This window comes from Aethalodelphis obliquidens, unplaced genomic scaffold (genome assembly GCF_003676395.1).
Source record: "Aethalodelphis obliquidens isolate GAN/ISIS:26980383/991018 unplaced genomic scaffold, ASM367639v1 scaffold123, whole genome shotgun sequence".
NCBI classification, from domain to species: domain Eukaryota; kingdom Metazoa; phylum Chordata; class Mammalia; order Artiodactyla; family Delphinidae; genus Aethalodelphis; species Aethalodelphis obliquidens.
The window spans coordinates 1812733-1838225 of NW_020838067.1; the positions used below are offsets into that span (position 1 = coordinate 1812733).

Consider the following 25493-nt stretch of genomic DNA (forward strand, 5'->3'; position numbering starts at 1 on the left):
AACTGCCATGGATCACTCAAGTCACTCTGAAACTTCGGTGGGCACCAGAACACTTTCCAAGGCCCCACCTTTCCCCCACCCCCAAACCTGAATCTCTAAGGGTTGAGGCCTATGTTTTTTAAAACTAGGCTTTACAGGTGTATTTCAGCCACAAAATTGGCAAAACACCTGGCTTGTGTTTAAAAGCCCAGCAGAGGAAACCAGGGACTTCTGCTCTGTAAGGGCTGTTCCTCCGGCAGAAGTGCAACGGCCACCTCAGACCTGGCACTAGGCAACAGCCGGGTAATCCACCCAGACCCTCCGGCCTCACTGATCTCCTACAAAAGGAGGGTGGTTTAAGGGCAAAGACTCAACGCCTGCCAGCTGCTGTCATTCCCTCAGCAAACCTGCACCGCTCCTGCCCCTGGGCATGGGGCTCGGGCGGGGGCCAGTGAGAGGGTCCTGCCTCATGCTAAGTACAGTGGCAAAGGGCTGCAGGTGCAAACGGGACGCAGAGGTGTCCTTGGGGGTAGGGACGCCGGACCCCTAAGCACGAGTCTGCAGAAGTAGCAGTCATTCAATAAATACATGCTGATTTTATTTATAGGGATAAGATGGTTCCTTAGGGGATCAATTCAAGAGGTGGTGCAAGCACTTTATTCATTTGAGATGTCCCTTCCCTGGCAGGCAAGGCAGCAAGTTCTAGGACAAGCTAAAACCACCCCCCTCTTTCAAAAGTTACCCTCAGCAGGGAGTTTTGGGGCAGGGGTTAAATTAAAAAAAAAAAAAAAAAAAACCCTCATTGATTCCTCATTGTTTTTGAATACAATTGGCTTGGAAAGGACTTTCCACTGGGTTCATAAGGAAGGCCTGACTTCTGCACAGTGTTGGGGGGAAAGGGTAGGACTTGGTCCTATGCAGGCTGGCCCCTTAGCCCACAGATGCCAAGACGATGTCCACTGGCAGCTCCTCCGAACTTCTGGCTGTCACCTGCATTGTTACTGTGTCCAAAAGCAGCAGCCGGGAGCGCACCAGGATGTCATGGCCCCCCCGGAAGACGCCTGGAAGAGAAGAGAAAAGGACAGGTGTGTAAGGCAGAAGGGGGCTGAGAGCTGGGCTGAGAGGGCCACCTGCAACAACTGGCGAAGGCAGCTCTGGGGCTTGAGATGGGAGGGGCCCGCAACCAGGAGCACTGGCTGAAATCCCTGCGTGAGGCCCTGGGCACGTCACTTTACCTCTTGAGCTGCAGCATCATCAATGATCTCAGTAGAGATCACTCTACTAGCCGTATTTCACGCTTCGGCCAAGCTAAAATGAATTAGTGGACACATATGGCTTGTGTCTGACATCACAGGGGCGCTCACACACGCTAATGGAATCTAAGAGCACAGACGAAGGGACAGCCCCACCATGACAAAACCACAGCGCAGGTGTCTGCAAAACCCGGGGGACTGGGTTGCTTCACTGTGGTCAGAAATGATGGGCTTGGGGGCTGTCAGCTGTGAGCAGGGCACTGAAGCAGAACTACTTCCTAACCCTGTTTATAAACACTCAGAAAAAAAAATTTCCTTTCGTTCATTGTTTTAGGTGTGGTAAGTGTACTGCTAATGACAAAGGGTCATTAGCTTTTAGAGAAGCATACAGATCAGAAACATTTACATATGAAATGTCTATATATGGAGTTTGCTCTAAAATAATCTGAGGGTGGAGAATGAGTATAGGTAGAGACACTATCTGTTGTTGCAAATGGAGGATGAGTACTTGGGGGGGTCCCATTTTTGTGTAACTTTGAAAATTTCCGTAAGTGCTTAAAGTCCCACTCCTATTAGAAAAGACCAACCAACCCAATAGAAAATTAGACAAAGGATCTGAAAACAATTCACAGAAAAGGAAATACAAATGGCACTTTGCATTTGAGAAGATACTTAACTTCCTTCAATATACAAGAAATGTAAAGTAAAACTATGCGGAGGGTTTCCCTGGTGGCGCAGTGGTTAAGAATCCGCCTGACAACGCTAGGGAACACGGGTTCGAGCCCTGGTCCGGGAAGATCCCACATGCCGCGGAGCAACTAAGCCCGTGCGCCACAACTACTGAGCCTGTGCTCTAGAGCCTGCCAGCCACAACTACTGAGCCCGTGAGCCACAACTACTGAAGCCCGCATGCCTAGAGCCCGTGCTCCGCAATAAGCCACCGCAATGAGAAGCCCACGCACTGCAACGAAGAGTAGCCCCCGCTCACCGCAACTAGAGAAAGACTGCATGCAGCAGCGAAGACCCAACACAGCCAAAAATAAATAAATAAATTTATTAAAAAAAAAAAAAAGACTAGGACAATCTAAATGTTCATCAATACATGAACTGGTTCTACAAAATATGGTCCATCCATAGAATGGAATAGTAATCAACTACAAAAAAGACTGAGCACACAGTTTGGGATGATGAAAAAGTTCTGGAGTTGGATGGTGTGATAGTTGCACAACAATGTGAATGTACTTAATGCCACTGAACTGTACACCTAAATATGGTTAAAATGGTAAATTTCATGTTATGTTAAGAAAAAAAAAAAAAAAGGAGGAAGCTCTGAGTATCGATAAGGAAGTTCTCCAAGATGCACCGTCAAGCGAAAAACCAAGTGCAGAACAACATATACACCACCTGTATGTAAACATTTGAGTTTAAAAAGGGAAATGCGTACACATTTGCTTTTACATCCCTATGATCACAGGAAGGATATATAGCGTGCTTTATAATATAACACTGGTTGCCTGGTGGAAGGGAAACTGAATGACTGGCAGCAACTGTTGGGAGGGAGACATTTCGCTGCAGGTCTCTTTATGCCCTGTGAACATTCAACACTGTGAATTCTGAATTCCCAGGTTCCCAGGGGGCGCCCTCAGCCCAGGATGCGGTAGCATCAAGGCCCTTCCCACCAGAAATGCCGCTTACCTGCCAGGAGCAGCGTGTGCGTGTTCTTGTTGTCTGGCACTTTGTCTGACCTCTCACAAGGGTGCATTCCTAAGAACTTCACAATATTGCCCACAGCCTCTGTGGGGAGAAATCCCGGTGTTATTAATCCACGATCTCCCCCTGGTGCCACCACCACTCCCCCATCCCCTGACCCCACTCTGCAGTTTTTAATGAAGTGGCATCTGAAGTACGTGCTCTAGACATGGCCCTGGATCTTTGGGGACTTGGGGGCAGGGGACGGGGGGAGCTCTTCAACAGTAGCCAAGGATCTTGTAAGGCAAGCAAGCCGGAAATGGCATCCCCAGGATTTACCTTCAAGTGTCTTGATGGTGGACAAGGTGAATGTTTCCTCCTTCTCAAACTCATCCCCTACCTCATCCCAGGCTGCTTCAAAGTTCAGCTTCATGACCTTTTGGATGTGATCAGCTATCGTGACTTCCAGATCTTCCAGCTGGGGAGATGCAGGGGCGCGTTAGGCACACAGCTCTAGGGGAGAGACACCTCCGAGCCTCTGCTCCACTCTGGCCACCCGCCCCTTCCCACCACGCAGCCACAGGTGCTCACAGCCAAGTGGTGGCCCCTCAGCGGAAAACCCTCACCCGTTTACAGCCTCAGTATCTGTGGGGACTGGTTCCAGGACCCCCTCGGATACCAAAATCGCAGATTCTCAAGGCCTTTATATAAAATGCTGCAGTATTTGCATTTAATCCACACACATCCTCCCTTATACTTCGAATCACCTCTAGGTTACTTATAATATCTGATACAATGTAAATGTTATGTAAATAGTTGTAAGTACAATGCAAACACTATGGAAATAGTTGCCTCGTGTGGAAAACTCAAGTTTTGCTTTTTGGAATTTTCTGGAACACCCCCCACCCCAATTCTGAATACTTTCTATCTGTTGGTTGAACACGTGGAGGCAGAACCAACAGATGTGGAGGGCCCACTGTCCTCATCCTCGGGTGGCAGCTATGAGAACACATCACTCTGAAGCCTAGAGTAAGTGCCAGACTGGACGGGAGCGAGGCCTGCATCCTGTGACTCAGCCGTGTCCTCCCTGGGGCCGACACATTGTACTGCCCCCCACCTTGAACTAACTACATAAAGGTTCCCCATTCATTCACCCAACAGCTCTTCACTGAGCCCCCACCCCTGTGCACGTGTAAGGTGTTCACAAGCAGGACTCAGGTCCTACGGTAGAAGCTATGCCTCAGACCCAGCCCTCCTGTCCTGGGGCAGTTCCCGCCCTTAGGTCATTGCTGGCTCAGGGAAGGCCCATCCTCAACAATGGACCTGGGAGGACACAAGTGACCATCAGCTGTTATTCGGTGACTGCCCCTCTGGACATGAGGGCTCTGATAATCTCCATGCCAGGTTTAGTATCAGGGTCTGCACTCAGATGGCACTGAGCCACTGTGACCGGGGCAAACCCCAGAACAACCCTGCACTCAGTTCCATGCAAGCTCTGAGAGCTGGAACTGGAAGGGACGTTTCAGTGCATGAAAGGACTGCCCAGCAGATGCAAACTGATCCAATTTCTCTAGAAAGCAATTTGACAGTATGAATCAAAGTCCTTTTTTTTTTTGGCTGTGTTGGGTCTTCACTGCTGTGCACGAGGTTTCTCTAGTTGTGGCGAGCGAGGGCTACTCTTCATTGTGGTGCACGGGCTTCTCATTGCGGTGGCTTCTCTTGTTGTGGAGCATGGGCTCTAGGGCACACAGGCTCTAGAGCAAAGGCTCAGTAGTTGTGGCGCACGGGCTTAGTTCCTCCATGGCATGTGGGATCATCCTGGAGCAGGGCTTGAACCCATGTCCCCTGCATTGGCAGGCGGATTCTTAACCACTGCGCCACCAGGGAAGTCCCTCAAAAAATTCTTAAAATCAGACTTAGCCTTTGACCTAATTATTCTACTTCTAGGAATCTGTCCTAAGAAGATAACTTGAAATGCAGATAAAAATTTGTACCCAAAGGGATGCTTAATGTAGCATTTAAAAAGTGAAAATTTGGGAATTCCCTGGCAGTCCAGAGGTTAGGAGTCCACGCTTCCACTGCTAAGGGCCCAGGTTCAATGCCTGGTTGGGGTACTAAGATCCCACAAGCCGTGCAGTGCGGCCAAAAAAATTTTTTTTTAAAGTGAAAATTTGGAATCACAAATGCCAAGCGTTTAAGGAATACAAGGTCAAGTGAGTTAGGATATATTAAGATAAGGGAGTATCTTAAAGTCATTAAAAATTGTGTTTATGAAGTATTTGTAATGGCAGGAAAATACACTCTGGTTCTAAGTGAGCACAGCAAGATCTGTAATGTACAGAATAACCGCAATGATACAGCTGCCCCCGCCCCCCCCAGTCATTCCCAAGGACTATGGGTAATGTTTTCCTGTTTCTGTATACTTTGTTTTTGTATTTCCCAAGTTTTCTTTTTACACACGAACATGTATATTTTTTTTAACTTTAAAAAAAAATTCTTTCAAAACCAAAACCAGCAAGAAAATGCTTCAAGACTGGCTGTCAGCTCCTGAAGCCTCCTTGCCCCAGCTTCTTACCACATACTCATCCTCATAGCCTTCGTCGTCGGTCTCCCCGGTGGTGGGATCGCAGTCCTTGACAGTGAACTTCATCATGCAGCTGAACGTGCAGCCCACTGTGGGGAGGGAAGGCCGGGCAGTCGGGCGAGGTCCTCTGTGGGCGGGTGGCCACAGCCTGCCCTTTAGGCCTCACCTGCATCTGCACTAGAGGCACATGCCACCCGGCCCCACAAATCTGGACAGAGGGCACCGGCTTGTAGAAGGCAGGAGAGCCAGGTAGCAGCCCCCAGGAGTTGCCCTCACAGGGAAGGAAGACAGAGGAATGCAGAGATGCTGCAGGGTGCCTCTTGGAAAAAGCACCTGGTTTCTTTGGTTGGAGTGGACCTGGGACGGTCCATGTTTGTACCTGTGTCTGGGCCTTCCTCTGTGCTCTCTCCTGGTACAATGAGAGAGTCCTGGTTTGAGGACCAGGCGTCCTACCAGCCACGTGAACTCAGACAAGCCATTTGACCCGAGTCTTACTTCCCTGCTCCCCAGGGGTCTATGAGGAGGAAGTGAGCGGATGCGTGAGAAGCCCCAGGACTTAGCCGTCCTTCTCTTCTTCTCGGGACTGACCTCAAGGAGCTGAAGCTCTGACAGGAAACAAACAGCTGGCGCACAAGCCACCCACCCCACCCCCAGGGGCTCCCACAAGGCCAGGGGGGCATCTGCAGAGGGGCTCACCCGCCGTGGGGTCTTCCTTGGGCAGGGCCACCAGCGTGTAGCAGGTGCCGGGCTGATTGTAGGGCAGGCTCCGGGCGGGCACGTAACACAGCACCTCGTAGGCCTCCGTGGGCTCCATCTGCACTGTGACGTTCTCCAGAGTCTGGTCGTTGAGCGTGTTCGTGCAGTCAAACTGGACCAGGGAACGGGGGGTCAGCGCTGAGACACTGCCCTGGACCCAAGCCTGCTGCACAGGAGCAGCCAGGAGGTCCTGCCTCTCACCCCAGGGCCACGCCGACGCCCATCCCAGGCCCCCGTCCCAGGCCCCGTGTCTGCACGTGGACACTCAGGAGCCACAGAGGCCCTGCATCAAGGACTCGAGGGACACAGCAGCTGGTCGTGGATCTGGCATCGGGCTGGGCTCCAAGCACCGGTGTGGGGTGCCAGGGCCCTGCGGGAGGGCCTCCCCTCGGCTCACCTGGAAGACCATGTGCTCAGGGAAGGTGTGTTTGGTGCAGCGGATCACGTACTCTGTCTCCGACTCAGTGAGGGCCACGGGCTCAGGCGAGGACTTGAAGAGGGGCCCCAGCCCCTGGAACTCGGGCACTGCCGCCAGCTGCTCTGAAACCCCCAGGCCACACGCTCACTCAGCTGCTCAATCCTCAGGCCTGGTCCTCAAGCTCTCCCACCCACTGCAGTGGTCACTCCCGATTTCCCGAACAAACCCGAGCGTTTCCTCACCTCCCTCACTGCTCAGCTTGTGCCACCCACATGAAACACCCCGCCCCGCTGTCCCACACAAGACGCCAGAGCAACCAATGGACATCAGGCCCAACATCCCAGGCCTAAGCCATTTGGAGACTCCCTCAACCTTAGAAGCTCAGCAAGGATTCTTAAAAGAGGGGGACTGGGAAAAGGCTACGAGGAGCTGAATGCTGTGATGGCCACGGAACCAGGTGAAAGAACAAACTGGTCTTCGACATGGGGCAGTTAAGACGGTGGCCCAAAAGGACAGGCTGCAGATTCAGAGTGTTGCAGAAAACCCAACTTGGTGTGGACGGTGGGCGTTTGGTAAGGCCTCTCCCTGCGGCTCACAGCCAGGTTCCAGCCCTGGGGAGTCCAGGTGAACAAGGCGTCTGGCAGCTGCCCCTATTCTATGGCAGGGGCAGAATTCCCCACAGAGTGGTCATGAATCACCTGTGTCAGAATTACCTGGGGGTGAGGGCTTGTTAACAACGCAGATTCCTGGACCCATCCCAGATCGGCTCTATCAAAATTCCTGGGTTTGGGATCCACCAATCTGCATTTCTAACAAGTTTCCTCAGATGACTCTGATGTATACTGATATCTGAAGACCACTACTCAAGATTTTTAACTTGTCTTCCCAGTTAAATTGAACTCCATGTGGAAAAGAACTGTGCCTGAGGCCAGGGATTTGATATTCTGCCTGAGCAGGTACTCGATTCACATTTCAGGGACAGGGAGCGAAAGAAGGCATTATTATTATTTGTCCTTCTCCCCCCACAAAGAGGCAGCCTGTGTGCCTGCTTCAGCCGTCCGAACATGCAGGCGATAAGAAGCCCAGAGAGAGCCAGCTTACGTATTAGGAGGCACATTCAGGCCCTCTGTGGGCATCAGCCGCCACAGTGCTTTTCTATGGGAATTGATTTCATTGGGCATCAAGTTTGCGGACACGCTGCCCCTTACTGCCTGGGGAACTCTGCTAGTAGCTATAAACTACCGCCCCTGAGTTTCAGACTCTTCATCAATAAAACAGATACAATAATCTGTCCACAGGGTTGCTGTGAAGATAGAAGAGGCAATAAAGGTCTAGATCTAGCAACGAACCTGGAACTTAACACGTGATCAATAAACATTAGGCTTCGGAAGGTTGTTTACAAATGGGCTTGAGGCCCTGGAAGACTCCAAAGGAGTCTCCCCTGGAGGGCGTGGCAGAACAACGGCCCCCAAGATGTGCACGAGCTAATTCCCAGAACCTGTGAGTATGTTCCCTCACTTTGCAGAGATTACGTTGCATCTTGAGCTGGGGAGCGTCTCCTGAATTATCTGGGTGAGCCCAAAGTGACCACAAGGTCCTGGTGAGAGGGAGGCAGGAGGGTCAGAGGCAGAGAGATGTGACTGTGGCTGTACTTCTGGCTTTGAAGACAGAGGACGGGGGCTCTAGGCAGCGAACGTAGGCGGCCGCCAAAGACGAACCCCTCAGAGCCTCCAGAGGGAGCTCGGCACCAACACGGCGGAACCCATTTTGGATTTCTGTCCTCAGAACAAGGTAATACATTTGTGTTACGTTAAGCCACTAACTTCACGGTAACTTGTGACAGCAGCAAGAGAGAACTAACACACAGGAAAAGTTTCGGATTACAGTGATCCCACTCAGCTCAGGATCCTAGTTTTGCTGACTCTGAGACAGTATGCTGATGGAAGACAGGGTTCGGGAAGGGAATGGAAAAGGTGGGATTTTGTTTAACTCGACAATAATTGGGAGCCTACTGTGAGGAAGGAAGGCACTAAGTGCAATGACAGAGAATATAGACGACAGAACGTGGAGAACTGCACAGGACCACGGAGGAGAAGAGAGGAGCTCGGGGAGGGCATCACCAAGGGCGAGGGACACGTGCTAGGCCTCAAAGGTAGGAATCTAGTGGATAACGTGGTCTGGCAACTGGACACGCAGCCTCTCCCCTTAAAAAATGCAGAGGGACAGATGAAAACCTAAACAAAACCCTGCAAGACAACGTGGACGGAACACATCTGGAACCCAAGACAAAGGACCGTGTCCCTTGAGTCAGCTATATGGCATCAGACATCCGGAACTGGCCTGGGCCTCAGGGAACTGAGCCTCAGAACCAGGGCCGAGGCAGCTCTGAGCCAGTTGGAGCTGGATCTTAATTCCACCGCCACCCCCGCACCTCCCCTTCTTGCTGTGCAAACTTGGGCAGATCACTGTCTCTCTCTGAATGTCCGAATCTTCCAATATCAAATGGACCCAATAACCTCCACCTGAGGGTCAAACATGCTGTCTAAACACTCTCAGAGCCCAGCACTCAGGAGAGACTCAACCCATGACAGTTCCTACTCTTAATTCCCTGGAGAAGAACCGCTACCCTAGCCGCGGCCCCGGGAAGCCCCGCCAAGCACCACTACTCACCTTGGAAGATCTCCTGCCGGGTGGCTGCCACCTTCTCAGGCTGCTTGGCTGCTGTGATGGGGGTGCTTTCTGCAGGAACAAACATGCATGGTGACCCACAACTCCAGGGACGGGCCAGGGTAGTGTTGACCACGGTGCTGTTACTCAGGGATTATAACTTCCACCCCGGATAGTGTGAAGTACAGAGCACGTGAGGAAGAGAGCAGGTGTCTGTGCCTACGTCTTCATTTCCTGCAGCCAGAGGCAGATGGGATAACTCCCTCCGCCCAGTACAGCCCCATTCATCCTGGGCAGGTTTAGTGACTTTGCAGCCAACGCAGACCCTCCAGCGGAGGCCTGGACCAGAGGGCCTATGAAAGGAGTGCAGGTGTTACTTACCTGTTCTCTGCTCTGCCATGGGTGTGGTGGCCAGGGGCACAGACTTGAGGTCAAAAGGCTTTTCCGATGGTTCTAGAGTATACTGCTGCAGAGCCCTCTCCAGACCAGGGATGGACACGGTCAGACCTAGAGGCCAGTGGGAGACTGAGGTCCTGGGGTCGAGGTTGTAGGACCTTGGGAAACCACTTAGGCCTCTGAGGTCCCACTTTCTCATGACATCGTCCTTTGCAGGACCGATGTGGGGAGTAAACGGACATAGGAGAGGGACTTATAAAGGGTAAACCACTCTGCAAATGGAGGCTCTTATGACTAACTAGTGTTTCAATTCACTGGGCTGTTTCCACCCACGGGGCTGTGAACGCAGGGCCCTGGGTCTCCTGAGATCACAGTGATGCTGTGCAGTTGCCATGAAAGCCCAGCCGAGAGCGTCTTGCCTCCGAATTCCCCTGCCTGGCGAGACTGCAGCTCCGTTACGGGGCTGGGTCAGAGTCAGCCGGGAAAAGACTCACCGTTTAGGATATAGCCTGCATTGAGGGCCTTCTGCTTCTGCTCCAGGACACTGAGATAGAAGGTGGCCCGGTCCCTTACTTCGTTGTCATCGTCCATCACACACCTGTGGCCAGAACACAAGGTCCTCCTGACAAGGGCCCCATAGGGTGGCAGGAGGGATGCTGCAGGGCTTCAGCAGAGGTCAGTGAGAGGAAGCAGGTCTCTTAAAGCTCAGTCCTCGGATGTGGACCCAGGCATCAAATGCCAGAAGGGCCCGCGGGACTCTAATTAACTAGGAGGTGGCTGTATTCATACTCCCTGGACCCTCTCCCCAGAGCCCACCCAGTAAGGGAGGCAATCTCCTATATCCACAGCATACATCACAAAAGAATTTAATATGACCCAACAATTCCACTCCTGGGTATACACACAAAAGAACTGAAAACACGTCATACAAAAAGTCGCACACAACTGTTTACAGCAGCACTAGTCACAACAGCCACGAAGTGGAAACAACCCAGATGCCTATCAACGGATGTACCGACAAACAAAATGTGGTCTATTCATGCAATGGAATATTATCTGCCCATAAGAAGGAATGAAGTTCTGGCACATGCTACAACACGGATGAACCCTGAAAACATCATGAAGAAGCCAGACACATGAAAGGCAACATTCTGTATGCCTGAGTTTATATGAGGTGTCCAGAACGGGCAAATCCAGAGCCAGAAGGAAAGCGAGTGGCTGACTAGGGCTGGGGGGCTGGGGGGAATTGTGATGACTATTCATCGGTACACTGTTTCTTTTGGGGGTGCTAAAAATGTTGTCGGGGCTTCCCCAGTGGTCCAGTGGTTAGGACTCTGCACTTCCACTGCAGGGGGCACAGGTTCCATCCCTGGTCGGGAACTAAGATCCCACAAGCCATGCGACATGGCAAAAAAAAAAAAAAAAAAAAAAAAGTTTTCAACTTAGACTGTGGCAATCATTATGCAACTCTGAATATACTAAAACCATCGTATTATACATTTTAAATGGGTACATCGTATGGGTCTTGAATTATATCTCAATAAAGCTGTTTTTTAAAAATAGAAAACACCTCAAATTAACGCCTAGGTGGAGGGATTTTTGCATGACATTATTTTTCATGCTTTTCTTTTTTTTTTTAATTAATTAATTTAGGCTGTTCAGGGTCTTAGTTGCGGCATGCAGGATGTAGTTCCTCGACCTGGGATAGAACCTGGGCCCCTTGCATTGGGAGGGCAGAGTCTTACCCACTGGACCCCCAGGGAAGTCCCATACTTTTCTGTGTTTCCATTTTTTCCTATAATCAATAGTTGTGTATCTTTTCTCCCCTTTTTCAATTAAAAAGATACAAAGGACAGCGGCCTGGGCCCAAGGGAACACTTGTCCACCAGGCCCGTGGCCTGGACTCACCTCTTCAGCAACACCAAGATACTGGGCAGCATCTCTTCGTTCTGCGCTCCGAACTTGGCCAGAGCACTGACAGCGCCTGTGTTTACGAAGCAAATACGATTTACTGCCAGGGCTCGGAACGGGCCATCCAGAGCCAAGCAGCCCCGACCCAGCAGGCCCAACCCGACACCATGAAACAAGGAGCCTCAGTCACGTGGGCACCACCCGGCCTCAACTCCTCGCCTCTCACGGGGAAGGCAGCCCTGTTCTTGCGTCCCAGGAGTCCTTTTCAGTATTAACTAAGAAGAGGCCACGAGAGCTGCCCTCAACTTCTGTATCCAAATGGCCTCAGCTCACAGTGAAGCAGTACACGACCATAAACAAGAGAACAAACTACCACTGAATGAGTAACAACTGCTGAAAGAGGAACATCTGTCCAGAGAGGGCTTGAGAAAAAAAGAGCAATAAATTAAAAGTAAAATTAAGAATATGATGGTTGCACGTTGAATTGCACACTCATTTAAAAGAGTGAGTTTTATCGTATGTGAATTATCTCAACAAAGCTATTACTAAAAATAAAAAACTAAACACCAAGAAGAAAGAAAGAAAGAAAGGAGGAAAGAAAGGAAAAAGGGAGCGAGAAAGAGAGAAAGAAAGTTAAACGACGACATATAGTGACACTTAAAAACAAAAAAATCACTAAGCCGAATTAGAGGTTAAGAACCATTCACCTAGATGACGCCCAAACATCTAAGGTCCTTGCTACAAGATTATAAAACACCGAGCTTGTGAGGCAGGTGCCCGTGTCCCCCCGGGGGCTCAGGGCCCTTTGCTGGGGGGTCTACTGCAGGGCAAGCCCGGGGCCCAGGGGCAGCCCTGCTGACCCACCTGCCCGGACCTCCTCATGCTCCAGGACCACTCGGTTGTAGATGAAGCGGATGTACTTGGAGGGGTTGTTGGTCTTGGGCCCCTCCTGGCCCAGGAGGTGCAGGATGCGCGTGGCCAGCACGGTGAACTCGCAGTCCTCGATGAACTCACACAGGTGCGACAGCCCCGTCTCCTTGCTCTCCGAGTTCTCCTCGATGATGCTGATGATGCAGTCCACAATGGCCCGCTTGTACTCAAAGCCGCCCTGCAGCACGAGGGGCGAGCTGAGTGCCGAGGCTGCTCTCTCCAGAGCCTAACGGGACCCGGCACAGCGGTCCAGGCACTGAACCCGGTGACGAGGGCCCGGCTCTCCCGGCCTCTACCTCCCTTTTGTGCAAAACAAAAGGCTCGGGCAGAATGCTCGCTGGGGCCCTGCCGGTTCTAAGAGTAGATGGCTTAAGAGAAATATTTGGGACTTCATTTTCTTTCCAAGTTTGAGATAAAGGCAGAATGGGTGATGTGGATGCTGGAGGAGTGGGGTGTTAGTGTTTAATGGGAACAGAGTTCAGTTTTACAGTATGAAAACGTTCTGGAAGTTAACTGCACGCCAGTATGAATGTACTTCACAATACTGAACTCTACACTTAAAGACAGATAATAGAATTCTATGTCGTGGGTATTTTATGACAGTTTAAAAGAAGGCAGAATAGGGCAGTAGAGAGACAAAAGATCCTGGGTCAAATCTATGCTCTGCCACTTACAGACTTTAATAACAGAAGTGGCAAGTGTGATACCCGCTAGGCGCCCGGCCGTAACCCGGCAATGCGCAGCACACGGGATGGGATGCTGGCGCATGCATAGTGCCCATCCCATCTAAAGAGTGAAATCACCAGGCAGCCTAGCGTTGCCAGGTCTTAGAAGTTTTTAAAGAGAAACTGGAAATCTATCGAGGTGGTTTTCCTGATTTTTAAATAACGGCTACTAATTCAAAATGTGTAAAACTCTGCACAACCGAAGTAGAACTTGTCTGTGGGTCAAACCTGGCCCCTGTTCTCAGATTAGTTTGTTTTACGGCCGTGATAAGTCACTCTCTTTGTCTGAGCCTCAGGTACCTTCATAACAAGGACCATTAGTGTACTGACCTCATGGGTTATTGTGAAGAATAAATACGCTCTGTGAATTACACACGCGCCTTACATTTCAATAAGGCTGTTCGGTCAGCAGGTGCCCTCGCTATGATACCGGTTCTGCAGCCCGCCCGCCGACTGGGCACTGACAGGTTCAGAGTAACTGCAGGGCTTTGCCTGCAGCGGCTCATGGCTGACACACCCTGGGCTGAGGGACAGACCCTTTTCTAGCAGACAGGGTCTCAGTGTCTGAGCGCTGTGTTCTAATGAGTGAAGCTCTCACGCTGTCTTCCGTGGAGCCACACGTTGTCCTGGGAGGCAGGGAGGTCCGGGAGAAAACCACGGGCTCTGGAGCCAGACACTTACTGACCAGGTGGCCACAGGCAGGTGGTCTCAGATCCCTGATTTTTAAAGGGAGAAAATAACGTCTACGACAAGGCCTGTTATGAGGATCACAAGATGGTTTATGCTGTGTGGTGTCTCCACTGTGCTGGGCCGTCAGCTGAAGGCACCCTAAGCCCTGCTCCCTTCTCATATTCCTGGGAACCCCAAAGGCACCCAAGGCAACAGTTCCTCTACTGCCTTGGTCCAAGGGCCCATCTGGGGCTGGGGCAAAGGGCCACCAAATATCTGGGGACCAAATCTACTGCATGAACACTCTGCTTCTGCTCCTCTGAACGGACCAGCTTTGTTGAGACGACCAAGAAAGGTGGCCCATGTGAATCACTAATTCACATCAGGAACAAAAAGAGAACCAATGTCACGTTATTAGCCTCAGTTTCCCAAGAAACCACCCTGGAGCTCCTGGAACGGCTGGAATATTTCTACGCAAGATGACACCAGACAGAACTGTTTCCCATCTTCTACACAAGCATCACCTTGGGGCATCTGCTGGGTCTCTAGAGCCCGGGTAGCGCGCCATTAGGGTTATCAGTGTGATCACAGTGACTGGTGCATGTTTACACTGCCAGCCCATGAGGAGTTTCAAGGGCCGCGGGCACCGGGAAAGCAGCCGGCCAGCAGGTGGACTGGGTACACCCGAGAACTAGTTGGGTGTGGAGCCAGCGGCCAGGCCACCACCTGCACAGGAGACCTGGCGCCCAAGCGCCCTGCTCTTACCTCCTCACGCAGCATGGAGAACAGGAAGCTCATGAGCACAGCGTGCTTGCGAGGGTACTTCTGACACAGTGCGCTGATGGCCTGGACCACCACCACCTGGGCCAAAGAGACATGCGTTAGCGGCAGCCCTGCCACCTGGTGGTTACTTCATGCACCCAGTGCCAGCAGAGTCCTTCCTCAGGCAGGGCCGGGCCCTGGGAGCAACAGGCCAAGACGCGAGGGGAGCCCCACCTCCACCCTCGGGGGGCCCACAGCCCCGAGACCCCCAGACAGGGAGGCATGCACAGAAGTCCCGAGGCCCAGATCCAGACTCTGGGTCCCTCTACTCAGACTTCAAGCAAAGTCCGCCAGCCCCTCCATCCCGCCTGTCCTGCTTCTCCCCTCCCCCACCATTCCCACCCCTGAGCCTTCCAGCTCAGGCTGCCCCTTGGGGTGCTCTGGCCCCAGCCCTCTACTCTTCTCAGTCTCTTTGGCAATCTCATCTCCTCCCGTGGTTTTAACCACCTCTTCTATGCCCCCAACGCCCAAATCTCTGTCTCTGGTCTGAGTTCAAGAGCAGTGCTTCCAAATGTCTACCACACAACTGCACCTGGTGCCCATGGGCACCTCAAACTTGGCCGCAATCACCACCATTACCCCCGCTTCCCTCCTCTCAGCCCTGACCATCTCCCTCCTTCCCCAAACGCATCCACAGCACCGTGAACCCCAACTAGAACACGGACTCACCTCTGAGGACGTTCACGCCCTCAGCTGTCACATGGCGCCCTGTTCCGCAGGGGCTCTGAGACCAGCCCCCCTCCCGCTTCCCAGGCCTGCGGGTGCCTTCGCCTCTCTGCCCAGCTCCCACCAAGCCTCAGTCCAGTTCACCCTCCAGCAGCTTGGGAAGGATCTCTCTACATGCAAGTCTCGCTGTGTCCTTCCACAGTCTACAAAGTATTCCTACAACCCACAGGCAGAGTTGATTCCACCTACTTTGTATCATTCCTGCTACAGAACTCACCATGCTCTATCACAGTCATTCACATTGCCGTCTGTCTGCCTCCTGCCCTGATTAAAGCTCTCCAACAACATACTAACGTTTATGTTAACTGTTGTGAAATAACATTGTTACAGAAGTTGAGAACAGCGTGTAGGGAGGGGAGGAGGGGATGGGTGCAGCTATGCAGGAAACGGCAGGGAGTCTCCTTGTGGTGGTGCAGTTGAGCATCCAGTATCTTACGCAGTTTCTCACACACACACACACACACACACACACACACGTGTAACTGGTGAGTAAAATGCGGCCTGTGCCTGTGCTGTGACACTGTCCTGTGGCCCTGCGGGTGCTGGAGGACGAGGCAGCTGGGGGAGGGGAGCACGGGAATTCTCAGTGTATTTCTTTACAACCTTCTGTGAATTGTTTGAAAATAAAAGTTTAGAGAACACTACAGAGAACGCTTTAGCAGCTTCCTTAAAGCCACAGCTCTTTATCACGAGCCCCCGGGCCTCACACGGTTTCGCCACCACCTGCTCCGACTTCATGGCCTCCACTGGCCGCAAAGCCCCCAACCTGGCACTTCAGCCCCTTCCTCTTGTTCCCAACACACTTGCTTCTGCCTTTTCTCCCATGTCTTCCCAGGTACCTCCCCGGGGCAGCTCCTCCTGGGAACCTCTACCCTGTGGGGTTTCCTCCCTGCACTAGTGTGTGAAATTACCGTGTCCCACCTCGTTGACTGTCCACCTCCCCTCCTCAGCAAGCAAGCTCCACGAGAGCAGGACAGGTCTGTCCACTGCTCTGTTCCCCTTTCTCCAAACTCTGCCCAGCACATGGCAAGCGCACAAGAAACACTGAAGAACTTAACAAGCTGGCCTGGAGGCTCCTGGCCTCGCTGGACAAAAGCCGGAAGCAGCATCGCGCTCACCTCTGCCAGCCCTCCGCCCCACCAGCCCCCCAGAACCTCCGCCCCGGCTCGGAGCGGGGACGCGGCAGGCGGGGGCTATGGACCTTGAACTCATCCGAGATCTCTGACATGAAGGAGGAGATCTGCTTCATGAGGCGGTCGATGCTGCCCTCGCTGCCCGTCTTGAGGAGAGTGGTGATGGCCAGCGTGGCGATGCTGCGGTTCGAGTCTGTAACCAGGTTCTCCAGGTCCAGGTTACAAGCTGTCACCGCAGATGGATGCTTCATGGCCACCTGTTTTGATTCGGGAGGAAAGACATGAGGACAGGGACGGGGTACAGCAGGTCCCCCACCGTTCCGCTGGTCCTTCGGGTGAGCTCAGGTCACTGCTGGAGGACAGAGGTGGGCCAGGGCTGCACCTCCCGCAGGGCGGGAGCCGGGAGACTCCCCCAGCCCCACTCCGCCCACTCCGAACTCACCTTGTTGAGGGTGCGGACGGCGGCATAACGGAGCGCAGCCTTGGGGGAGCTGCAGAAGAGCTGGAGCACTGCGGGGAGACAAATAAGGGTGCTGGGCTGCCGGGAAGCCCAGGGGCCCCCAAGAGGGGCAGGGACCGGGCACAGCGGCGGGGCACACATGCAAGGGCTCTGAGGCTGCGTCCAGCTGTCTTCCTGCTGGTGCCACCACCCCAACCAAGGAGACAGCCGTTCTCTGCGTGGGCACCTGAGCCTCGCACGGACCCGTGGGCACACTTGCAACCGCCCAGCGGTTCACACGTGGGAGCCTAGAGTGCCGGGCAGAGGGCTGAGCACTGCCTGCCATGTCCCCGTGAGTCCCCACACGCCTGCAAAGCAGCTCCCGTATCTCTCCATTTCAAAGACACAGAGGCCAAGGCACAAAGGGGCAGAGCGACTGAAGGAACGAGGCCAGCAGCCAGGAAGTGGCAGATCCAGGACTGACATCCGGGGCTGCCTGCCCCGGGGCCCAAGCCGTTGCCCTACCCGGGGTCCCGGCAGAGCATCGGCCGCCCCAGCCCGTGCCTTGGCTCAGGAAGCTCAGGCTCCGGGTGCACTCGCTGGAGCGGAGAACATGGCTGCTGTTTTCTGCGGTGTCTACGCTCCTCTCCTCATAACTTGGCTTCCATTCTCTTATACTTTTTCTGCACTTATTTACAGTTTTCTTAAACAACCCTTATTTTAAAAGCTCTCTCTGTTTGACTTTCGTTATTCTGGAACATGAGTAATAGAACAAGAAAGAACAAACATTCGAACCAGGGAATGAATTCATTTAGTTCTTTTGCTTCTGTCGCCAAGGAGGAGGAGAGACTTCTCTCTGCAAATGTGAACCCCATCTCTCCGCCTGACAGGCTTGCAACCTTATTCTGGAGAGCATGAGAAAAGCAGGAGGGCCAACCATTCCTCAACTTCTGCAGCTGGAACTCTCTGGCAGAACATCATGGCTTCCATTACTAGGCCTGTCCTTCTGGGACGCTTGCCCCTTCCCTCCTGCTCCAAGTCCCACTTCTCAATGCACCCGCCTTCCAGGACCGAACACTTAGCCCACCGTCACGTGCCTGCTACCCCGACATGTAGTGAGATCTCAACGCTCAGCACAGGGGCCTGCACGATCAAGGCACTGATCACTCAGCAGCTGGCCCGACAGCAGCGGGAGCCCAGCGGATTCTGCTGCACGACCGCCCAGAGCGCAGGTGCCGCGTGCACCACGCTGCCAGTGTAACGGCACGATTGCTATCCTTCCCGCAGAGAGGACAGCTGGCTCGCCCAGGCTCACCCAGCTGCCCTGCCACAGAGCCAGGACTGCAACCCACGCTCCTGTCCAGACTCTGACCAAGCCCTCTTTCTCCTCCCTGAGACGGCCCGGGCCCTGGCTTCATAAATGCGGGCTTCCTCCGCCGGGCCCTCCTGCCACGGCAGCCACCCACAGGCGGAAGAGCGCCTCTGAACCTCGCCTCCGCCACCCGCCAGAGCCCAGGTGAGAGGCCCTGGCCCGGCAGGGAGCAGGTGCTGCCTGGGGACTGATGCCCTCTCTTAACCGTAGCGTGCGGCCCGCCTGAGGGCATTTCCTTTCTTTCCCGTGCCCCCTGGCCCAGGGCCTAGCTTCTGGCAGGCACAGGCGTGCGGGGCTTGGGTGGGGAGCGCCTGGTCACCTGACACGGCCGGGGCCAGCTCCTTGGCACTGCAGCCCGGCAGGTTGACGATGGCCGAGGCGGCTTCGTACACCACCATCTCATGCTTGTTGCGCAAGCAGCTCTCGATGAAGTCGAACAGCGGGCTGTCGCGGCTGCGGGACAACAGGCGGCAAGAGGATGCTGGGGGGCCCGTCCGGAGACGGGCAAGGCCTCACGTGGCATGAGGGGGGACACAGTGCCACTACCTGCCGTCCTCCTCCTCCAGCTGCCGGCTGGCCACGCGGATCATCATGCAGTAGGCGAAGGGGGACTTGAGGCCGTGCCGCGTGAACTTGCTGATCATCTTGCTGACAGCCAGGCGGTCGTTCTTCCGCACGTGGTACAGGAGCCCCAGCGCGTGGTACTAGAGAGCGGGAAAGGGCAGCAGAGCACGGGCTTGTGAGGCCGGGCCCCCTGGCCGTGGGGCTCTGAAGGTCACGGTCCCTCTGGGCTCTGGCCTCCTCGTCTCTGGGATGGGCATCGTGGTCGCTTCCTCCAGAGCCTGGGTACGACCGTGCCCAACAAGCCACCTGGGCGTCTGCAGTCCTCATCCGCCCCCAGTTTCAGCAAGGGCCTCGACAGGCAGCGTGAGTGCAGGTGTGGAGAGGACAACAGGTGCCACAGATGGAAGACCAGGAGGAGACCAGGTGTCTCTGACCAGATAGAGAAAGCGGGAGCCAGGCCTCGAGGGGGACACGTGTCGTAAGGTGCTGTGCAGACGTGAGCCCTCACAGCGTCAGACCTTACGTGTGACACCGTGTGACAGGTACTTCTGCCCCCACTGCCCTGCCCAAGGACTTGTGGCTGCTGCCGGCAAGGCTACGTCTGCAGAGGGAAGGCACACGGAGTTACCTCCTGTCCCCTCTGCTCTTTCCTAATTCCTTACCAGGGTGACACTCAAGGGCCTTCTACGTGGGAAGCTTCTCTGACCCTGGGAAGGCTTTGAGGGGCCACAGCTGGTCCTGGAGATGAGACCCAGCACAAAGGGCACAGAGGGAGGGAACAGATGCCCACACAGGGAGGCTGCAGGCAGGCAGATGGGCAGAGGCTACAGAGGCTCTCATTTGATCCTCACAGCTTTGTGAGGCGAAGACTTTCTTTCCTGTTTTACAGACAAGGAAACTGAGACTCACGGAAATAAAGGGGTTCCTGGCTGAAGTCACTGAGGAAGAGATCAGCACCCGAAAGCCCCACCAGGATGCTTCCGTGCATCACTACCAAAGCCAGCTGGGCCAGGTCAGCTGCGTCGCATACCCCAAAACAACACCCTGGTTATCAAAACACTCGATACTTCGGTACCAGCTAGTAACGTCTCCAACCCAACTCCCCCTGCAAGTGGTGCCCTGGATTCTTTCCCCAAACCCCCCCAAGTCTCCCCACAACGACAAAACGATTAAAGCCTGCTCCAGCCAGGGGCCGCCAGGATCTCCGTGGTAAGAGTCCATGCTGTCTGGCCAGGACAGCGCCACCAGCCTAAGTATCTTCAACATCACTGCTTTGCTCACCTGGACCATGATGTTATCACTGGATGCCGCCTCCTGGGCCTCGTTCACCCAGCGCTTGACCACGTCGAAGCTGCACTTGAGCAGGTGCTGTGGGGCACAGGGCGCATTGAGGGGTGGGCGGGCAGGATGCTCTGCCATCACACCTCCCGGTCTGGCCACAGTTCAGCTGGCTCTGGGTCTTCCCTCAGAAACAGCCCAGGGCCCCTCTGTCGTCCGGGTCCTCTGAGAAGTGCACAGACTCGGGACAGCTCCCACCCTCACTCTCCCTGCCCTGGCAGACTTCCTGCCAGGCTCAAATTCCAAAAATCTGTCACCCCAAAGGATGGGTCAAGGCTGTCCAACTGGCCCCTCAATTAACCCAGAGTTCCCCGGGAGCTCTTCACTGAGAAGGGGGTGGGACTCTCAGATCTGGGGATATGAAGCTTTTCTTTTCTTTTGGAAAGCGACTTTGGTGTTTCTTCAGTCTCCCAATCCAGCGCCCGCCCCCAGCCCCTGCTGAGGCTACACACCAGGGAAGACACCAGAGCAGAGCTGGAGACGCTGGGCACCTTGTCCACGATGGCCTGCTTCATGTAGCGCTCGATAGCCTGTAGCATGGTGCTCTGCGGGGACAAGGGGTGGGCGGGAGGGGGCCCGGTCAGTCCCGGCCGCCCTCAGGAGTGCAGGAGACAGGGTGTGGAGGAGGGACGGCCAGGAGGGAGGAAGCAGGCTCATGTCCTGCGTCCCCACACCCCTCCCAGGAGCCGGGGGACGAGCTAGAGCACGTGAAGGGTGAGACCCCGCGGCGACCGAGCTGGCCAAGGGGGACTCACGTCAGTGATCTGGCAGAGGGCGCGCACGGCCGGGCCCCGGTAGCTGTCCTCCTTCCCAGTCATGTCCTTCGTCAAGCTGCAGGGACAAGGCGATGGCCTCACGCAGGGGCCGGGCCTGCCCCCCCGGCCCCGCCCTGCCCACCCCAGGTCACCACGCCAGTCTCCTAACGGGCGTCCTCCCTGTGCTCTTAACCCTTCCCCACCAAACACCACACAGCAGCCAGAGGGTTTTTCATAAAACTGAAAACCGACCGGGTCACTCCCCTGCTCTGACTGAAACCTTCCAGAGGCTTCCTGCTGCCATCCCCATCAGCCCCTCACAGAGACGTCCCCAAACAGGCCGTGCTCTCCACCCCAGGCCCTGGCACCTGCGTCCCCTCAGCCGACCGCACTGCCCCCCTCACCTCCACCTCTGTCCTGCTACTTCTCACTCAGCCCTCAGGACTCCACTCAGACAGTTCCAGGAGGCCTTTCCTGACCCAAATTCAAGTTGGCTGTCCTCCTGATCTGCTCTCAGAGCCGTCACACTTCCCTAATGCCTGTCTGCTGGGTTACTTCTCGGTAAATTCTGGGGCTGCAGGGGCCATGCCTGTCGTGTTTGCTGCTCTATTCCCAGAGTTACACGGGGGCTGACAGACGATAAATATTGTCTAAATGAACCTACACACGAATGTATAACGTCCCCCCCGAAACTGTGGCAAGAAGCAATAAAAGAACTGAGCCCAGGGATTATATTTCAGTCCACTCTGTCCCCTGAATCCCTCAGCCTAACACTTAGTGGGCAAAGCAGTCCTTAGTGAGTGAGTCTGCCTGTGCTCCCCATGTATATATACCCCTACGTGTATCCTCCCTGGGCTTTCTCTTGGTACTCGCTAGAGTCTTTGTGAAACTTCCGGCTGCCTCAGTTGACTGAGAGGAATCAAGGGAAGGAAGGCTCTGTGCCTAAGTTCAGGCCAGAGAATTAAAAGGGAAACTGCCCACCCTGGAGGCCGCCACTGGTGGGCAGGGTGACTGAAGGACGAGGGAGACAGGAGAGCAAAGCAGAAAAGGGCACGGGCGGGCTTCCCTGGTGGCGCAGTGATTCAGAATCTGCCTGCCTATGCAGGGGACACAGGTTCGAGCCCTGGTCTGGGAAGATCCCACATGCCACAGAGCAACTAGGCCCGTGAGCCACAGCTACTGAGCCTGCGCGTCTGGAGCCTGTGCTCCGCAGCAAGAGAGGCCGCGATAGTGAGAGGCCCGCGCACCGTGATGAAGAGTGGCCCCCGCTCGCCACAACTAGAGAAAGCCCTCAAACAGAAACAAAGACCCAAACACAGCCAAAAATGAAAGAAATGAAAGAAAAGAAGGAAGGAAGGAAGAACTGAGTTAAAAATTTAAAAAAAAAAAAAAAGGGCGCAGGCAATGCGTAAGCCGAAGTCTGAGCGCCTGGTACTCGTGAGAAGATGGGCTCTGTGTCGGTGGATCATTCAGAGACCAAGACTCGCCTGCTGGTCACAATGATGACATCCTCTGCGATGCAGGACATCTCCTTGATGGTCAAGTAACACATCCGACGGAGGGTGGGCTGCGCAAGAGATGCGAAAAGCCCTCTGACCCCTGGCACAGCATGAGGCAGCCTTGCTGACAGGAGGCCCTCCCACCACCCTGTCAGAGCTGCCCCCTCTGGAGGAGGGCTGGGGTGGGGACACTTACATCGTTGGACTGAAAGAGTTTGGTCATGGCAAAGAAGGCCTCGGTTGCTTCTGTGGTCCCCAGGTGCTCCCCCTGTTATAATCAAGAAAGAAGTCTCAGCTTGGGACAGACGAGCCAGAATGCTCTTCCTGCCGGATCAGCCCAGGCCAGACCCTCGGACCCTGCAGAGGCTCCGTCAAGGGCGACACACCGGAGTGGGACGCTGAGGGGACCCAGAGCTGGGCCGCTGGCTACAAATACACAGGGGCTGTGCCCCTGCCCCCAACACACCCCAGTACCATCTTCCCCACCCCCAAGCCTCACCCTGTTACCTGGTTTATGAGGTAGAGGATCTTGGTGAGGATGTGGGCACATTTCCGAGGATTGATGGGAGTTTCGTTAAACACGCGGGCCTAGGAAGAAGCGACCAAGGATATTACCTTCTGGCTGAGTTTATTTCCCTTCCCTGACTGCCCTCAAGCACGTCGAGGTCTGAGAAGGCCCAGTGTAAATAAATACACTTGCCCAACCTTATTTTCATAAGGAAAGAGTCTTGTTTTGCTTTTTTCTTACTTTACCTATTAACAACTCCTGAAATTTTCCCTAAATATTAGCTGAGGATGTGCTGACTTAGTAACTAATGGATAGTCAGACAACGCTTATTTTTATTTATTTATTTATTTATTTATTTATTGCGGTATGTGGGCCTCTCACTGTTGTGGCCTCTCCCGTTGCAGAGCACAGGCTCTAGACGCACAGGCTCAGCAGCCATGGCTCACGGGCCCAACCACTCCGCGGCATGTGGGATCTTCCCGGACCAGGGCACGAACCCGCGTCCCCTGCATCGGCAGGCGGACTCTCAACCACTGAGCCATCAGGGAAGCCTGGCAACGCTTGTTAATTAACTAGAAGGAGAAACGAAAACAAAGAAAAAGACAGGCCTAATGAACCCTCCCCGGGAACAAAGTGCCCCCGTCTTTCCAGGAGCAGGTCTCTCCCCTGCTGTCCTTTAAACCAGCACTCTGAACGCGCCCGCACGCCGACTAGGAACACTCGTGACGGAAGAGACGGGAGCAAATGACACTTGCCTCCTGGAGCACTGCGCTCTTCTCAAGGTGCTGGAACGGGTTGGAGCCTCCACCTACAGTCAGAGCACAGGCAGGACTGAGCACAGGCTGCGACCCTGAATTTCAGAACTCTCTCAGACGTAGCCAAGGGAAACATGTCCCAGTGCCCAACCTAGTCAAGTTCCAACTCCTCTGAGTGGCAACCAAAGCTCTACAAACTGCCAGTAGATCCAGCCATCCTCCTGCAAGGGGAGCTCCCTCCATCCCAAGCCACTGACTCACAGTCACCCAGCAGCCCTGGTACAGTCCTTGTGTGCTTCTCAGAGTGTCACGTCTTGCATTCATTTATGCAACTGGTACTTAACTGAGTTCCTACTACGTGCGGGACCACCACTTCCAGCGACTAGGGTCTGTGCTTGGCAGATATCACACGTGTAATTAGTTACACACCTCAGTATCTGACTGACGTCTGTTTCCTCCACTACGTCGCGACCATTCTAATATTCCGGGCTCGAGCACTGAGCGTCTCACTTGTTCTACTGCAATGTCAGTGCACAGTACAGCCTGGCATGCAGTAAGCGCTCAATATATGTTTACTGGGTAAATGCATGAGAGTCAGGGTTCTCAGCCACGGGACACTGTGCTCCCCAGTCCGGTCAGCACCGACGCAGCCCCAGCGAATCCCCACAAGAGCATCGCGCGCGGCGCCCTCCCCTAACAGATGGGGAAACTGAGGCCCAGAGAGGCGTGCGACCCGCCCAAGGTCACCCAGCGAATCGCGGTCCGAGCTTACGAGTGCGGGGCAGTGGAGCCTGTTCGGGCTCTCCAGGGCTTGCCACTGACCGGCGGCAGCCCCTCGCACAAGCCCCCGTCCCTCCCGGGGCCTCGGGTCGGGACAGAGGCCGCCGGGGAGGCCGCCGAGAGCCTGGGCATAGGTCCGGCCTCCCCCAGGCCTCGCCCCCCTCACCCGATTCCTCGTCCTTCTTGTCAAATTTCTTCAGCATGGTGGTGCCGGCGGGGGCGCGAACCAGCACCTGGCACGGGACTGACCGACTGACTACGGTGGTCCTCCGGAGGTTCCGCACGGGCCACTTCCGGCCGGCCACGTCGCCCGGCGCTGTGCGCAGGCGCACTCCGCGCTCCGCGCATGCGCACATCCGGGACGCTTCGCCCCGTCAGGCGTAACCCCGTCCCTGCCAGGAGGGGCCGGGGCTTAATTCGGGGCCTTACGCCCTCCTCTCGGTGCATTCGTTCCCGCCTCATGCCTGTGGCGGGAGTTTAAATGTGCTTTCGGAGGCGAGGCCCTAGCACGCTGGCCCGAGCAGCCGCCCACCTCCGAGGTGCTACCTCTTCTGGTCACCTCCTCCCGGAGGCCCGCCAGCCTCGCCTCACTTCAGCCCCTCCCCTGCCGGATTTCTCTGCCTACCTCGAATCGCCGTCTGACACACTAACTACATTCTTACTTTACCGCTTTGACTGTCTTTTATTCCCTGCGGTGGATGATGTTCACATACAGTAGGTGCTCAGACAATTGTTGCGTGAATGGGCTTCTACAGTTCAACTCTGCCCACCCCCCTCACATCCGCTCCCGGTGCGAACTGCTTGGTACTTGGCTAACTTCCAGGG

The 25493-nt window shown here is 54.6% G+C and overlaps 1 protein-coding gene across 3 annotated transcripts; it reads right to left on the reverse strand.

Moving 5' to 3' along the window:
* Window positions 1-552: 552 nt before the first annotated feature.
* COPG1 (coat protein complex I subunit gamma 1) lies at window positions 553-24998 on the reverse strand. 3 transcript variants are annotated; one of them, XM_027098478.1, is made up of 24 exons: window positions 24835-24998; window positions 23889-23941; window positions 23133-23213; window positions 22822-22893; window positions 22614-22693; window positions 21127-21202; window positions 20824-20916; window positions 20315-20401; window positions 19016-19173; window positions 18789-18922; window positions 17101-17168; window positions 16727-16915; window positions 14743-14838; window positions 12518-12761; window positions 11651-11726; window positions 10237-10364; window positions 9728-9853; window positions 9350-9418; window positions 6659-6801; window positions 6202-6373; window positions 5497-5594; window positions 3261-3399; window positions 2928-3026; window positions 553-1040 (listed from the first exon to the last, which is right to left on the reverse strand). In XM_027098478.1, exons 1-24 carry the CDS (start codon window positions 24869-24871, stop codon window positions 910-912), a joined length of 2649 nt encoding a protein of 882 aa, XP_026954279.1. In that variant the 5' UTR covers window positions 24872-24998; the 3' UTR covers window positions 553-909. The 3 variants fall into 3 exon arrangements, with proteins under 3 accessions (XP_026954279.1, XP_026954280.1, XP_026954281.1); XM_027098479.1 differs by having other exon boundaries at window positions 764-1040; window positions 10237-10340; window positions 24835-24996; XM_027098480.1 differs by lacking the exon at window positions 23889-23941 and having other exon boundaries at window positions 910-1040; window positions 24835-24933.
* Between the last annotated feature and the right edge of the window lie 495 nt (window positions 24999-25493).

Excerpts from the sequence above, each read along its gene's own strand:
- COPG1 (XM_027098478.1), bottom strand. The coding sequence starts at position 24,871 with ATGCTGAAGAAATTTGACAAGAAGGACGAGGAATCGG. Across the intron at positions 22,894-23,132 it reads TCCTCTACCTCATAAACCAG|GGGGAGCACCTGGGGACCAC; the intron begins GTAACAGGGTGA and ends TGATTATAACAG. Across the intron at positions 3,027-3,260 it reads CACCATCAAGACACTTGAAG|AGGCTGTGGGCAATATTGTG; the intron begins GTAAATCCTGGG and ends TTCTCCCCACAG.